The sequence below is a fragment of the Brachycentrus maculatus genome, unplaced genomic scaffold (genome assembly GCF_059751285.1).
Source record: "Brachycentrus maculatus isolate JH-2025_06_01 unplaced genomic scaffold, ASM5975128v1 h1tg000238l, whole genome shotgun sequence".
In the NCBI taxonomy this organism is placed as follows: Eukaryota; Metazoa; Arthropoda; class Insecta; order Trichoptera; family Brachycentridae; genus Brachycentrus; species Brachycentrus maculatus.
Window position 1 is genome coordinate 1583143 of NW_028280989.1, and position 15015 is coordinate 1598157.

Genomic DNA, 15015 nt, shown 5'->3' on the forward strand with positions numbered 1-15015 from the left:
AATCACCTGATCGAGAAACAATTTTTTTTTTAAATGCATACTTATATCTGAGCTAGGATTCCATATGCAAAATAACACTCTTATTATGTAAATAACTGTACTCCTGGCTGTTTATTTGTTAACGACTATCAATATGGACCGACAACCAGTTATAAAATGCCAATATTGCAGGAAAAAAATAGGTGTTTATTTTTTATCAGATGGAACTAGTGTCAAATTTTTCTACACTTCATAAATAAAAGGTTTTTAATCGACATCCTGAAGTTTTGATGGGTCTTCCATATTCACATTTGATGGTTTATAGGGCATCTCATAAAATAGATGTGGAGACAACTCAATTACTTATAACGTGAAGGGAAGGTGATATTTAAAACATGCAGACTTAAATTTTTAATTTAAATAATTTGAATAGTGTTGATAACTAAGTAATATGTACCAAGAATCATAAATAATATCACATTGACCAATATAATCTCTCTTTTTTTGTATGGTTTTTCACCCTACAGGAATGTTCTAGGCGCTATCTCAATAATCTTAACTGTACTTCTTTTCTTGAAGACTTAGATCGGAAATAGATTCAACAACTTGAGGCCGTTAGGGTTAACCACTTCAAGCTGTCACAGCTGGGCATTTTGCAGTTTCAACATGAAAAAACTCACTCTGCACATGCTGACGTTTTACGCAGTCATAATTTGACAGTTGCAATTGAGTGTACCTAGAATGAGATTTTTGTATAGAAACTGCAGTAAGCCTTTTCTGGCAGCTTGAAGCAGTCAGTTGACCCTGACTCCTTTAAAGTGTCAGTCCGTCGTGGTCTAAGGAACTTAGAAATATGCTGTCTATGTATGTATATCTTTATAGAGATACCCCATTGCTAAAGTCGCCCCATAGCTGAAAAAAAATAGCAAAGCTAAGATGCAACGGGGTTTAGATAGATCTCCAGGTAATCATGTTTTTAGGATGGGATATATTTTGAAAAAAAAAATAGCAATTTGATAAATATATTTAATTACAGAATCAATGAAACAATAGTTTAGCAAATTGAAAATCACAAAAATGCACCTAAATAATGCCAGGTGTACATGATGTTTCCGGCATATGCAATGAACCTGGAATAGAGAAATCTCTAAAACTTTTGCTTCACAATTAACTTACAAAACTGCATAATATGTACATTTTATTCCTACGCTTTAGTGAAATGCACTAACACTTTAAATTATAATTTCGGTATCTCCTAATTCTTCTTCGGAGGGTAAAACTACGGTAGCCGGGTCTATGTAGTTTTTATCGATATGGGGTAATCCTAAAGATTCACGACGTCGAATTTCCAGAAAGGCTTCACGAGTTGACCAATCCTTCAAATTGAATTCGGGCATATAGGTCCAGAAAAATCCGCCGAAAACCATACATAATGTTATTGAAAAGAAGAAGGAAGCGTGATGATAATTACTATCGTCTTCCTTGTTTTCATAATCGAAGCCATAACTAACCCAATTTTTTGGGTCAGGCTTCGCGAAATCGTGGACAGATTCTGTAGTGGTCGTTTGAGACACGGCGGCCGTTTCACTATTTTTTTTAGATGTAGATATCAAGCGCACATCCCGTGGAAAACGATGAATTCCTTTCCTCAGCTGCAGGAGCAGGGAATTTCTGACAAGAGCAGCCATTTCTAAATCTATAGACAATGGAAATGTTGCATAATCCATAATGTTAAAAAGGTTTGTATATGGACACGGTTCATAAATATAGGGGGAAATAAAATTCGAATATGGCAATACTCGCTCATACATTCAGCATCGGTGCGGGTAACAAAGATTATAAACTTTGAGCATGAAAAAAAACTTTATCATGAAAATCTGTCATTACCATGGACTGGACAACGTATTGGTATAATATACTTTGGCCAAATCAATGCAATTTGGGATATCAAAATATGTTTTTTGCCCCTACGTGAACAGTAATAAATACATAGGTTGCCTATATATTGAAAAAAATATTGCTTCGTCTATGAACCGACAATGGAAACAATGTTTCACACCGAATAAATAAGTTATAATAGGTACTTTGTTTATTAAATGCGGTGAAAAACTTTAAGTTGGGGAAATAGAAAATGTTCATGAATGGGCGATTGAGGTTGGGTAAAAAAAAATACGATGGAAAATTCAAAAAATATTTCTTTGACATAAAGCGCCCGGTAACGTATTTTTTTAATTTTTGAAATTTACAAGTACAGAATTTGATGATAATTATGCGATCTGGTGTAGGATGTACGGATGAAATGTATTATTGCCTAGAACTGATCTAGCCGCACTCTATGGTTTAGTCGAATTTTTCTAAGCATTTTCGTCGCTGACGTTTGCTTGTTTTGTTACATTCTTGTAAATTGAAATTGAAAAAAGGCTCTTTTTGTTATTAAAAAAATGGAATACATTGGAATTACGATTAATTTTAGTCGTATTAATTATTGTTTTTTGTAGAAATAAAGAAAAGGAAAATATAATTATTTAGTGTTTTACATTATTTGAAGTTTACGAATGATATAAATTATGGCTGCGAGGGACAAAGGCAATTCTAATAATGAGGATCATATAGTAGAGGTTTGTTTACGATGTTGTCATTCATCAAAGGAAATAATAATGTCTTTTATTGTTTAAAAATAACGTAATTTTCGAATGGGTTTTTCTCTTTGCAGACTTTGGCTGAAGTTTTTCGGTGTTTCATTTGCATGGAAAAATTAGTCGATGCCCATTTATGCCCACACTGTTCAAAGTTATGTTGTTATGGTTGTGTTCGGCGCTGGCTGACGGAACAGAGGTCACAATGTCCTCATTGCCGAGCTTCACTTCATCTTCATGAACTTGTCAATTGTCGCTGGGTGGAGGAAGTCACCCAACAAATTGAAACAATGCAACAGGGGGGCAATGCGGCCCACAGAGATATGGATCGAGATAGGTTGATGATTTATTACATCCATACCCCCGTGAACATTTTACCCACTAAAACAACCATTTTAATATGGTCACACAATGAATAGGGAACACAAATTATGTACTTAAAAAAAACAACAATCTGTTAAAATCTACATCCATTCACTAAATGTACATCAACTGGTGTCTCAGAAATGGGGTTGAAATTTCAATATAAACGTTTTTTCATTATTATTCTATTAAAAAGGGAGGAATAATGTAAACAAATACCATCTCCTACTTCACCCTTTCATGGTGTTTTCCCACATTTCAAATGGGTTTAACTGGGTGACTAAAGTAATATGGGAAACTGTTTGTTTACATTTTTTTAAAGAGAAGTATTTGTGTTTTTTTTATTTACAAAAATACTTCTATTTCATAGTATTTCTGTGAGCCTTAGCGGCTCATTATTAGAAATAGAAATCAAATTTTATAATATATATAATATTTCGAGGGATAAAGAAGGATTTGGGCCTTTTTTGAAATACATAAATTGCTTTTAATTATTATTGTATGCTAGAAAGCGATAAAATTAACACATACTACCACATCCTTGTTAAAATTTTAGTAGCGCCATTATGTAACTAAATTAATTTGCTTGTTTACTTAAACGAAATTTGAGTAGTATTTTTTTTCTCTCACAAATTGGACAACTGTCTCATTCAACTATTTTTGTATCACATGGTCTACAAATAAATATTTTTTCATAAATTGATTCGGCAGTCACTTTGTGGCAATATAAACTAAATTAATTTGCTTGTTTACTTAAAGGAAATTTGAGTAGTGTTTTTTTTTATCACAAATTGGACAACTGTCTCATTCAACTATTTTTGTACCACATGGTCTACAAATAAATATTTTTTCATAAATTGATTCGGCAGTCACTTTGTGGCAATAAATATAAAAAAAATTCTTAGCAGTATTTATAAAGTTTTGATTTTATTTTTATCAGATGCATAAGTCACCATGAAAAGTTGAGTGTGTATTGCTGGACGTGTAGGTGTTGTATATGTCACCAATGCGCTTTATGGGGGGGAACTCACTCGGGGCACACATTCAAGCCGTTGGAAGAAGTTTATGAACAGCATGTCACCCAAATAAAAGATGAAGTTGCAAAACTGCGCCGCCGCTTGATGGAACTTATCAGCCTTGTCCAAGATGTAGTAAGTCAATTATCTTCTATCATTTTAACATTGATACAAGTCTGTGAATTTAATAAAATTATAAAGTCTTGTTGTTTGATTGAAAAAATCTCCATCATAAACATTGTGAGAATGAGAACCTAAACCTGATTCGGTATGCAAATTTTGCAAATGAAAATAATGAATTTAATTAGTATTTTTTCGTTCTTTAATTGTTATGAATACATAGAAAAATAAAGATATAACAGCTTTTCGTGTATTCAGTATTTTAAATGCAGTATTTTTATTGAGTTATTATTTCTAGACTTATATTTATACAAAAAAAGTAGATTAACATTAGGGTTCTTTTTTGTTTTAATTGAATTTTTCTCAAATGCATGTTTCAATTGGAAAAAAAGAGAAATGTTTCATAATTAATAATAATTTCTATAAAAATATTTTATAGTAAACAAATGAAAATTAGATGGTATCATAGATGTTAGCTAAATATACAACACTTCAAGTAAAAACAGACAAGCTTATCTTCGGTTATAGGAAATTGGAATCCATTTATCGCAAAATGATCTATGAAGCAGTAAAATCTCATACAAATTTAATTACTACTTGTGGTTATCTGTATTATATAATTCAAAATGAACATTTTTTTCAGGAACGTAACGTGGAGTCAGTGAGAGCTGCCAAGGATGAGAGAGTACGGGAAATAAGAAATGCCGTTGAGCTGATGATTGCCAGACTTGATTCCGCTCTTAAAGCTAAACTTCTCACACTCATGGGACAAAAGAATGGTTTAAATCAAGAGACAGAACAGTTAGAACATTTGCTCCAAGAAATAGAACACCAGCTCCACTCATGTACAAGGTTAAAATATATTTAACAATTGAATGAGGTATAAAAAATATTAAGTGAAGTAACATTTAAGTCTACTTAAATAACGTTAAACCGCAAGTATGATTTTTAACTTCGTTTTGCGCTTTGATATTTTGAATTCCTCATCAATGTATTTCTAGACCAAACGTAGTGTTTGAATATAAACATTAATACTAATAACTATTAAAATGTATTTCTAGACCATCAGCCCATGAATATATGACTGTAAACATTGACAATTATTTCAAAGTATTTATTTATCGACCTAACAGACCAATAATGTATAAATGTCATTGATATATGAACATTGACAATTTTCTTTTAAAGATACTTCTTATTACCAACAGTTTATTGAACGTGTTTTTAAAATTATTTTGAAATGATTTTAGATCTGAATTAATTTCCAAGAGTGCAGAGCTCTCTAAACTTATCCATCAGGTACGAAAAAAGCCAATGGCAAGTTTCGTAACAGCCCCCGTTCCAGCCGATTTTCACAGGTAATTTTTTTTTTCAACTATGTTTTTGTTGATTATAATAAATTAGTACTTATGATAATGTCTGTTTATTTAGTATTCTTTTAACAGGATAATGTGCTTACTTATACGCACCTATACACTTTAAAAATAAATAAATTGATGATAAATTACATGGGCAGACTGATTTTTACTTTAGGATCAAATTTTCACAATCTGATAACTTTTCTCATATAAATTACTCGGTTTTTGCTGTCACATTAGATTTTTTTAGTTTAAAAAAATTCTCTCGGGTCTTTGTCAATAAGTCTTAAAGAATTAACAGTATATTCAATGTAAATGTAATATTACATGGATCGGTTCATAGACTTTGTACTTCATACATTATATTATAGCATTGACATCATCAGACCACAAAGATGATGGGTGAGGGGAAAACCACGCTATGTACCTCTGATTATGAGCGGCTTAAGAATTCCAAGTTCAATACTAAATGTACTTTTTAAAATGTTTTACGTATATTTGTTTCTCACAGTGAAATTGTACCTGGATATGACAGTAGTACATTTGTTATATCTGGTTTTACCCACCTGCAACATAAAGCCGATCCTGTTTATTCTGCTCCTCTCCATGTGAATGGATTGTGCTGGAGACTGAAAGTGTATCCAGACGGGAATGGAGTTGTGCGGGCCAATTATCTCTCTGTATTCTTAGAACTCACTACAGGACTTCCGGAAACATCAAAGTATGTATTTTATATTATAGTATTTTTATTATAACATTGTATCTTAATATGTAAATATATCATAATGGATTTTCAATATTAATAATACTTGTTTATTATTTTTAAACATTTGAAAAAAATTATTTATATTCTTCATACCGGTTTGCAAAATCTTAATGTGGTGATGTATACTTGTCGATGGGACACATTTTTCCTCTTAAAACTGTATACTAGCGATAACTCTTTACCTGTGGTCGTCGTGCATTCTATGTCGGACCGAGTGTTCTGTTCATAATGATTTTCTGTTTCAATTGTAACTTATTTTTTATACTATTAACATCTGTTTAAATAATCCTGAAGAAAAATATCCTTTCATACAGTTATGTACATGATAAAATTGGGCTATATTGATCTCAGCAACAATCATAATCAGATAAAAATATAAATATAAATTTGTAAATGTCACAAATAATTTGAACCGCGATAATCAGGATCCTAATTCAACATTATATGTATATAACAACTAACTCACGAAATTACTCAATTATGCGAGACCTTTTGTTATTATTAAACATTTTCACAAATAATAGTTTATTCGCCGCGTTGGACTTGGATTGGACCATTGATCACCATATACATTTGATATTCTTGTTCTCTCTTTTTTTTAGTGTTGTTAATGAATTTTTTTGACAATTTTAAATTTCCAATTTCCTTTTCAGATATGAATATCGAGTTGAAATGTTACATCAAGGAACACGTGATGGCAGTAAAAATATTGTCAGGGAATTTGCTTCCGATTTTGAAATGGGCGAGTGTTGGGGATACAATAGATTTTTCAGACTTGATCTTCTGGCTAGTGAAGGCTATCTGTGTGCCGATACAGACACTCTTGTTCTAAGGTAAATATTATGTTTATATATTTATACTGTATTTATTTTGTAAGAGAATAAACAAATTTCTAATTCTTATTACATATATATATATATATATATATTTTTTTACTTTAAGATTCAAAGTTCGCCCACCTACATTCTTTCAAAAGTGCAGAGATCAGCAGTGGTATATTAACCAACTTCTTGCTTTGCAAAATCAACATTTAATGCAGATCAATAAACTTACCGAGGTGATCCTTGATCTTTTATTTATTTCCCATTTTTTTAATGTTTATTTATTTAGACATATTTTTTTAATACTTTTTGTTGAAATAATATTAACCTTCAATTATCTTAGTACGAATAAATATATTTTATGAATAAACCAATTTTATTTCCATTTTTAGAGATTAACATTTGAAATATCACGTAATTGGAAAATGGCAGCAACTATCACTAAAACAAAAAGTTCAAAAAGCTCTCTTCACGAACAAAACAGTAAAGCACTCGCAATGAACCAGGTCTCTAATTCACAAAATAGTCAACGTGAAGATACTTCCGGTGCCCATCGCAAAGCTGCGAACAAGGATACATCTGTCAGCACTCAAAATAGCGAAGACTCATTCATATCAGCCCTTGAAGACATAAGACTTCACGACGGCGATTCTCTAAAAATCAGTTTGGGTAACGCATTATGCCCCGCATATCCATCGACTACGGAAATTTCAGTTGTAAATAGTGACATCGGAGTCAGTAATCAGCTGATGCGAGATGCGACATTCGCTAGTTTCAACCTACCATCAACATCCCGGTAAATTTTTTTTTTTTTTTAGTGTGTAATGTACGTATACCAAATTAAAATTTTATTATTAAATGTATTGTTTTGCTATAATTTTAGATCCCATCAAACTCTAACATCCGGTTTAGATTTGATAAACAACAGATCTCGACCAGTACCTGTTAGTTTAAATACACTATTTAGTCCAGGTAATCAAAATCAAATTTCCGCAAGTCATGGTAGAATTCCATTTAAAGAAAACTCAGTCAGTAAGTTTAATTTTGTTTTACAAAACATTTCAAAGCAATGAAAAAAAATAACCTTGTACAATGTTAAATAAATCATGAGTACAAACTTAACGCCGAAGCTATTAGTCATATAACTGTAACTGTATACACATTTACATAAATGTATTTTTTTACAGATGCCGTAGATAAAATGAAAGGTTTGCCAAACCATAGCAAGGGAACAGTGCAGTTGAGGGGTTCTCTGTCTTCTCCCGAGTTAGCGAGTCCCGCTGCCTTTTCTCCCGAGGAAAATGAAAGTGCCAGACAAAATGATAGTGATGCAGTAGGAGTTCGATTGGGTGAGCAGGAAGTGGGTGAGGAAGCAGCGGGACAGAATCTAGGGAGACCATCGGAAACATTAAATGTATCCTATTCCCAGGGGGTACCCTTCTCAAATGGTGATATAGGAGTAAGTGATAATCCTTACATAATTATAAACATTTCGATCTTGGAAAATAAAAAATCTAGAAAACCACTAAAGACTTGGGATTTTTTTTTTGTAAAACAAACTCTTTGGGTAAATTTGTATTTTCTCAAGTGTAATATTAGCAAAATAACACTCATCCATTTAAAAAAATAAATAAACATTGGTTGTTTTGAGATTTTTGGGTGGTTGAAATTTATGCTAATATGTAATAATTAATATTAAAATAATTTTTGTGAATGATTTCAGGATTTAATTGAATTAGAGGAAGAACCGAACATTGCTACTCTTGATGAAATTTGTTTTGAAGAAAATGATGTTGATGATGAAACTATGTCAGGTATTTTTATTTCTTATGGTAATTGCAGTTTTTAAAAAAATGTCACATGTGCAAATGAGAAATTTTGAATTTTTTTTTAATTGAATACAATAAGGGTGTTAGTGCACTACACGGAATTTTACCATCCGGCACTTCAGTTAGCGTGATAAAACAATGATTGGCTTGTGCTTTTGTCCATCTTTCTTCGGATCGGTGCTCTTGATCGGTGCGTGAACATGTTGCGCGTAAATTTGATCACACTTAACTGTCATAGTCGCTTTTATTTTTCAAAACCAGACTGCCGGACGGTAAAATTTTGTGTACTGTACAAGCGGCTTAAGGGTCAAACTTCAATCTCATGATCTCAGTATTACCACTCTAACCATTTTGGTGCTGAAATCAGTGAGACAAGCCTAAAGTTGAGTTATGTCAAAGGTGGGCATAATTTTTGAGCTCTGTGTAAAGAATAACACTTTATTATTATTTTTATTTTCCCTTTGAACATTTTTCCATATAAAGTAATCTCTTATATTTTTTACAAAGCTTTATATTGTTTACGTTTAGATCTCTCTTCTATTTATTCAAGACCAAGTTTATCATCGTGCGACTCAAAATACAATGATGTTCTAAATGTTTCCTTTCCTTTGAAACTATCTCCACTCCATTCAAGTTTATTTGCAAACCTCTTTCATGGTATTAACTTACGGATATTTTTCACTTAACTCGTTAATTTTGTATGTAGTGGGATTATCTACTGGTAAAGCTCATTAATTAATTTCAGGTGAGAACGATGTAGAATATGCTGAATTATCTCAGTTACAAAATGGTGATCCAAACAGCAGTGCGATGCCTAATGCGTTGTATACCAAAACGCAGGGGAAAAGAGATAATAGATGGAAATCAAAAAACCCTAGAAATTCAGTAGGTGCTACTGGTTTGCCTAACGATGTGCTGGTTTTGAGTGTTTTTGATAAAAATGGCTGGATATGTCCGATGCAGTTGCCACCCAAAGGTATGTATTATTTATCCAAACTTTCATAGGATTATAATAAAAATAAATGACGGAGACTGAGAATCTCAATTTTATATATCAGTATGTGTACAAACAGTTTTCTGGTTTGAAAGTGTATGTGTGTATTCAAAATTTGTTTTATTTTTATCAATCAAGGTAACAAAAAAACTTGGCTTCAACCAATAACTGCAACCAGCGTCTTAGACGCACTCCAGATGGATGCAGGAACATCCAGTAGTAATAATTTCAACTCTAATCCCGGCTCCCTGGGATCCCAACTTTCTCCACGGTCGGATACTTCGAGAAGTACTTCAAATGCTTCCAGTTCTTCTAAAGGTAAAGTAATTATTTTTTACCACGGGATAAAGACACCAGTTATTTTATCTTTAAGTAGATTGGTCTATTTAATATTGATGCTTAACTCAACCATCATATCAATGTATTCGCTGACCTGGAATATAAAACACCCATTCTCTATTGTAATCCATGCATATGAGATCTTCTGTATTTCTGGTCGCAGAGCAATTAATTTTTGTTGTTTAAATGAATATTCAGCTCATTTTAAACTATTTCCTTTTTTCAAAAGCTTTCTTAACTCTTTGTTAGAAAAATACTTGTAAAATCATACTTTTTATGCCGGTTATTGTCATTAAAAAAAATAGGAATAACCCGCCAAGTCTCTATTAGAGTCTTGTCTGCAGGTAGTATAGTAAGGATAGGGAAGGTAAATGTGAAAAATACATCACAAACACCCAGACCAATGGAAAATAAATATTACTTGAATTTATTTTGCAATTGGCGGGAATCGAACCCGGGACGCCAGTTTCACAGTCGAGCGTCTACCCGTATTAGTTATTCTAGATAGTGATGAGTATAATAATTGATTATTACAGGTTCAGGAAGTAATTTCCGTCCAATAATGCGCAGTGGAAAAGCAGGTTACAAATGGAAAATGAAACCTGGCGAAGGTCAGTCGCAGCTTCCTCTGGGTGGAATGTGCCGAAGTGCTCGCCCACTTTCTTCTCCCGGAAGGTCCACAAGATCCATTGACATAGACTCACTACTGGATTCCCCGACTTCATTCAACCGTTCCACAAATGACGACCAAGTAAGCTGCCGTGTAACATTTCTAGTCACAGTGGTAGCTAATACGGTCACAACGCACATTTTTGTGTTCTATAACCATATCTGCCGCCACTGTGAAAAAAATATACATACACATTTGGTAGTAAATTTCATAACAAAAACAAATCCAATTGAAAAAATAATGACAACCCAGATTAATTGTTTGTATTCCTTTGAGTAATGTGTTACTTTTGGTATTACACAGCCCTTTTTATTGATGGTCTTTTTTTGTTTCGGTTTCAGGAGTCTGCATTGGAAATGCTGTCTGCTTTCCAAGACAGACTACAGCTGGTAGAAATAGATAGTAACCTCCCCACGTCTCCCCCTCCGCACCTGTGGTGTCCCTCACTCTACCACCAACCAGAGAAAGATGACTCCGACCCCGAGATGGATTAATGCTTGCTTTACTTCTTCTTAAAATTTGACAGTGCCATGAATTTTATTTGAAAATAAATTGTGATATTATTTTATATTTTATTTTTTCGACTTTGAATTCAGTTGATTTTTGAACTAATTGTGATTTTATTTTATTAGTTTTTGGTTATATATAGTGTAATATTAATAGGCAAACTGTTGAAGTTTAAAGTAAAGTATTAATGCATTGATTTTTTTCCCTGTAATAAATTAAATACTATTCTAGACATCCAAAAATCAATTGTAAAAAATCGAGTACTCTTAAAGTGATATTGTTGCGTTAAAATAAAAGGTATTTTATATCATTGAACCATGAGCACAGTGCCCTAATTCAAAATAAAGGGGACCAAAATCCATAATGTATTTTTAAATAGCATATTAGAAGAAAAAACAATTATTTTACATGATACAAACTGATGTGCGGTGATGTTTCAACAGTAATTTTTTGTTGTCAAAATAACAACAGCAGTAAAAAAATTACAAAATAACTTTTTCTCAATATTTTATTTTAAACCACGTTTTTAAAACATGGTTTAAAACCACTCTTTTCTCGCATTTTTTTTCTAATGTTGGCCGAACAACTTTTCCAATTTTCTAATGTGATTTTATATGAATATTTTTTAGAGGGACCAGATTTTGTAATTTTTTTTTTTGTTTAAATTATGAGATTTTACTGTATTTGCAACATTGACTATGTGTTTTTGTTTAAAATCGTATGTTTATCATTGCCGATTTTCAAAAATGAAATAAAAAATAGATTTTATAAAATATGTACTATATCGCTCACTCCTTTCAAGAACGTCATAAATCAAAAAACTTGATTTTTCAGGAGAACGTTTTTAAAGTTTAAAAAGTATAATACAATGTATTAAAAATAAATATCCAGCCACTTATTGAACTTTTTACTGTGAAGCAGATCTTTTTAGGTAAAACCTGAAGGTTTTTTCTCCATTTGCAAAATATTTAGTATATTTAAAAAAAAATAATTAAACAATACCTTTTCTTCAAAATGCAAAAACACCACTTTCTGCCCTGTAGCGGGTAAATATTAAGTTAAAAATATGCCTCTTTTGCTGGGATATAGTTTATTTTCTGGGCATTCCGAAAACATGCACAACTAAAAATTGACGATTTTTGATTTATAACTTTCTTGAAAGGAGTGAGCGATATGTAGTTTTAAGTCCCCATTTTAATGGCATTTAAATATAATCTTTTAACATCTTTCTCCCAAGCATTTATATTTTAAGTGACATTATGTATGTATTTGTTTTTAAAGACTGAAAAATAACTCTATATTAAAAACACTAATGCTTCCTATATTTCGATATTATTATTTTTTTTAAATTATGGAATCTCTAGTATTGTTTTCCTTTTTTAGTAAAAATTTAAGTATGTATATGTACTTCTGTTATTTAACTAATTTATTCTGATATTTGTGAAAAATTCTCATTTTGAAATCTAAATCGATAATAATTTGTGTTTTAAAAATAAAATTAACAATATGGCAAATACATTGTGTTTTATTACATTTAATTTCTCATACTCATTTTCCAGATTATAGATCCTGCAATATAGTCACTGTTGAAAAACAATGAATTATTCTAAGAATGTGACTCCTACAAATTAGCTTAATTTTAGCTTCCTCTATTTTAGGGGTCGGCAATCTCTTGGACCAAAAGAGCGAAATGTAAGTAGCAAAACAGTTTGGAAATATTTTAGGGAGCCAATTTATTAATTTACAATTATTTAATTGATCGAAAATCGAAAAATAATTTGATGTCATATAGGTTTGAAAATATTATTTTTACACCCTTTGAGACTGATGGCACAGGAATCTGGCACACTGACCCCAGTATTAACACTGAAAATGAGAATTGTCAAGGTCTCTAATGAATAAGCATACCAGAGATTTTTGTAATTATGTATGCATATAAACTTTCTGAGCTTGAGAATGGTTGTCTATAGTATAAATAGGTATGTTTGCTATCAAAACTGCCTTTTATTGGCATATTGAACATGAAAGTGGTTACAAACTAGAGTCATTTTCAAAGGTCGTTTTCTTTTCTATGTTTACATTTTTAACAAGGGTTAAATGTGCTTGAGGGGTTATATGTGCTTAAACGGCACCATCCCTTCTTACCCAACCGAACTAAAAATGAATATGAAAAGAATAATAAAAAGAAATTATAATAATCAAAATTTCTGTAAAAAAATGTCATTTAAGAATTTGTCAAACAAATTCCATAAAGAGGCAGATATGGCTTGCGAGCCACACGTAACCTACCCCTGCTCTATTTCCATACACATTGTTCAGTTAATTGACTCTTAAAATGTCTTAGAGTAATTCTCAATTTAGCATTTGAAATCTTAATTTCATGTCAATTAGATCACATCGAGTCTTTTTTGGAGGCCGTTCTCCTGTTACATATTCTGTTTGCATTTATAAAATATTCCTTTATAAGGACTATAATATTTACCATTATAAATGCCAGAAACAAATTTGTTCTCTAATTTCTAAATTTATAATCTTGTTAATGTATTTTAATATGTATTTAGGGTTTGAAGTGAAGAAGGTGTAATATTCAAAACTTTAAATTTTGTAGAAAGATAACCAATAACATCCTTAATGTGACGTACAAAAGAAACAATTATAGAAAAAGGATTTCTTACAATAGCGGTTTAGCGAAGTCAAGGGTTGCGGTAACAGGTAAGTGCGATAGTTTTTGTGTCCGTAGATGATTTGTCACAAAGCTTGGTATTGGAATTAGAGTAAGTTTTGTATCATATCAGATAAATCACTTGTAAAAAGGGATTTTTTCCCATAAGTAGGTTCTTGCTACATATGTGTGTGTGTATGTGTGTATGTATGTATATATATATATATATATATATATATATATATATATATATATATATATATATATATATATATATATATACATATATATATATATATATATATATATATATATATATATATATATATATATATATATATATATATATATATATATATATATATATATATATATATATATATATATATATATATATATATATATATATATTTATATATATATATATATATACATATATATATATAATGTATATATTGTATGTTTATAAATTTGGCTTAGTAAAAAAAATATATTAACAGCATATTAACATTTATTTACATATTAATTACAAGATAGAACATAGACTTTTTATATTGAAGAAGATATTTAAACTATGATAAATGGACAGTTTTTTTTAATTTATCAAATAAAAATGAGTGAACCCACCACCAATAGTTTCTATTTCATTACCATTAGTGCATTAAGCTAAATAATTGAATAAATACTATATTGGAATGACATTTCTTAAATAACGATTTTATCTTAACCCTTTGGACGCGTAAATCGACTAAAGTCGCCCGATTTTTTTTTAAACTAAAGTAAACAAATAAAAGCAAATAAAATGAATTTTATAGAGTACTTTATTTTTTATGGATAATTTGCATTTTTCAAATCAACTTTTAATATATTAATATTTTTTGCTTAACGCGTTCAAAGGGTTAATTACTTTTGTTTTAACCACTTAAGTCAAATAAGAAATATTTTAAATTAAAAA

At 30.9% G+C, this 15015-nt stretch overlaps 2 protein-coding genes across 9 annotated transcripts; one reads left to right on the plus strand and one right to left on the minus strand.

Annotated features, from left to right (window-relative positions):
- Positions 1–987: 987 nt before the first annotated feature.
- On the minus strand, positions 988–1690 carry NP15.6 (NADH dehydrogenase [ubiquinone] 1 beta subcomplex subunit NP15.6). Its single transcript, XM_088264778.1, has one exon. The coding sequence runs from the start codon at positions 1665–1667 to the stop codon at positions 1212–1214; it is 456 nt and encodes a 151-aa protein (XP_088120904.1). The 5' UTR covers positions 1668–1690; the 3' UTR covers positions 988–1211.
- Positions 1691–2321: 631 nt separating this feature from the next.
- LOC148306563 (uncharacterized) lies at positions 2322–12912 on the plus strand. 8 transcript variants are annotated; one of them, XR_015837986.1, is made up of 17 exons: positions 2322–2597; positions 2693–2952; positions 3919–4129; positions 4758–4966; positions 5365–5472; positions 5984–6193; positions 6892–7071; positions 7181–7295; positions 7452–7855; positions 7943–8031; positions 8247–8518; positions 8783–8873; positions 9634–9864; positions 10021–10200; positions 10758–10972; positions 11233–12174; positions 12568–12912. XR_015837986.1 is itself a non-coding variant. In XM_088264769.1 (17 exons), exons 1-17 carry the CDS (start codon positions 2547–2549, stop codon positions 11383–11385), a joined length of 3168 nt encoding a protein of 1055 aa, XP_088120895.1. In that variant the 5' UTR covers positions 2322–2546; the 3' UTR covers positions 11386–12912. The 8 variants fall into 8 exon arrangements, 7 of the variants coding, with proteins under 7 accessions (XP_088120895.1, XP_088120897.1, XP_088120896.1 ...); XM_088264769.1 differs by adding an exon at positions 9417–9545 and having other exon boundaries at positions 7943–8091; positions 11233–12912; XM_088264771.1 differs by adding an exon at positions 9417–9545 and having other exon boundaries at positions 11233–12912.
- The last annotated feature ends 2103 nt before the right edge of the window (positions 12913–15015 follow it).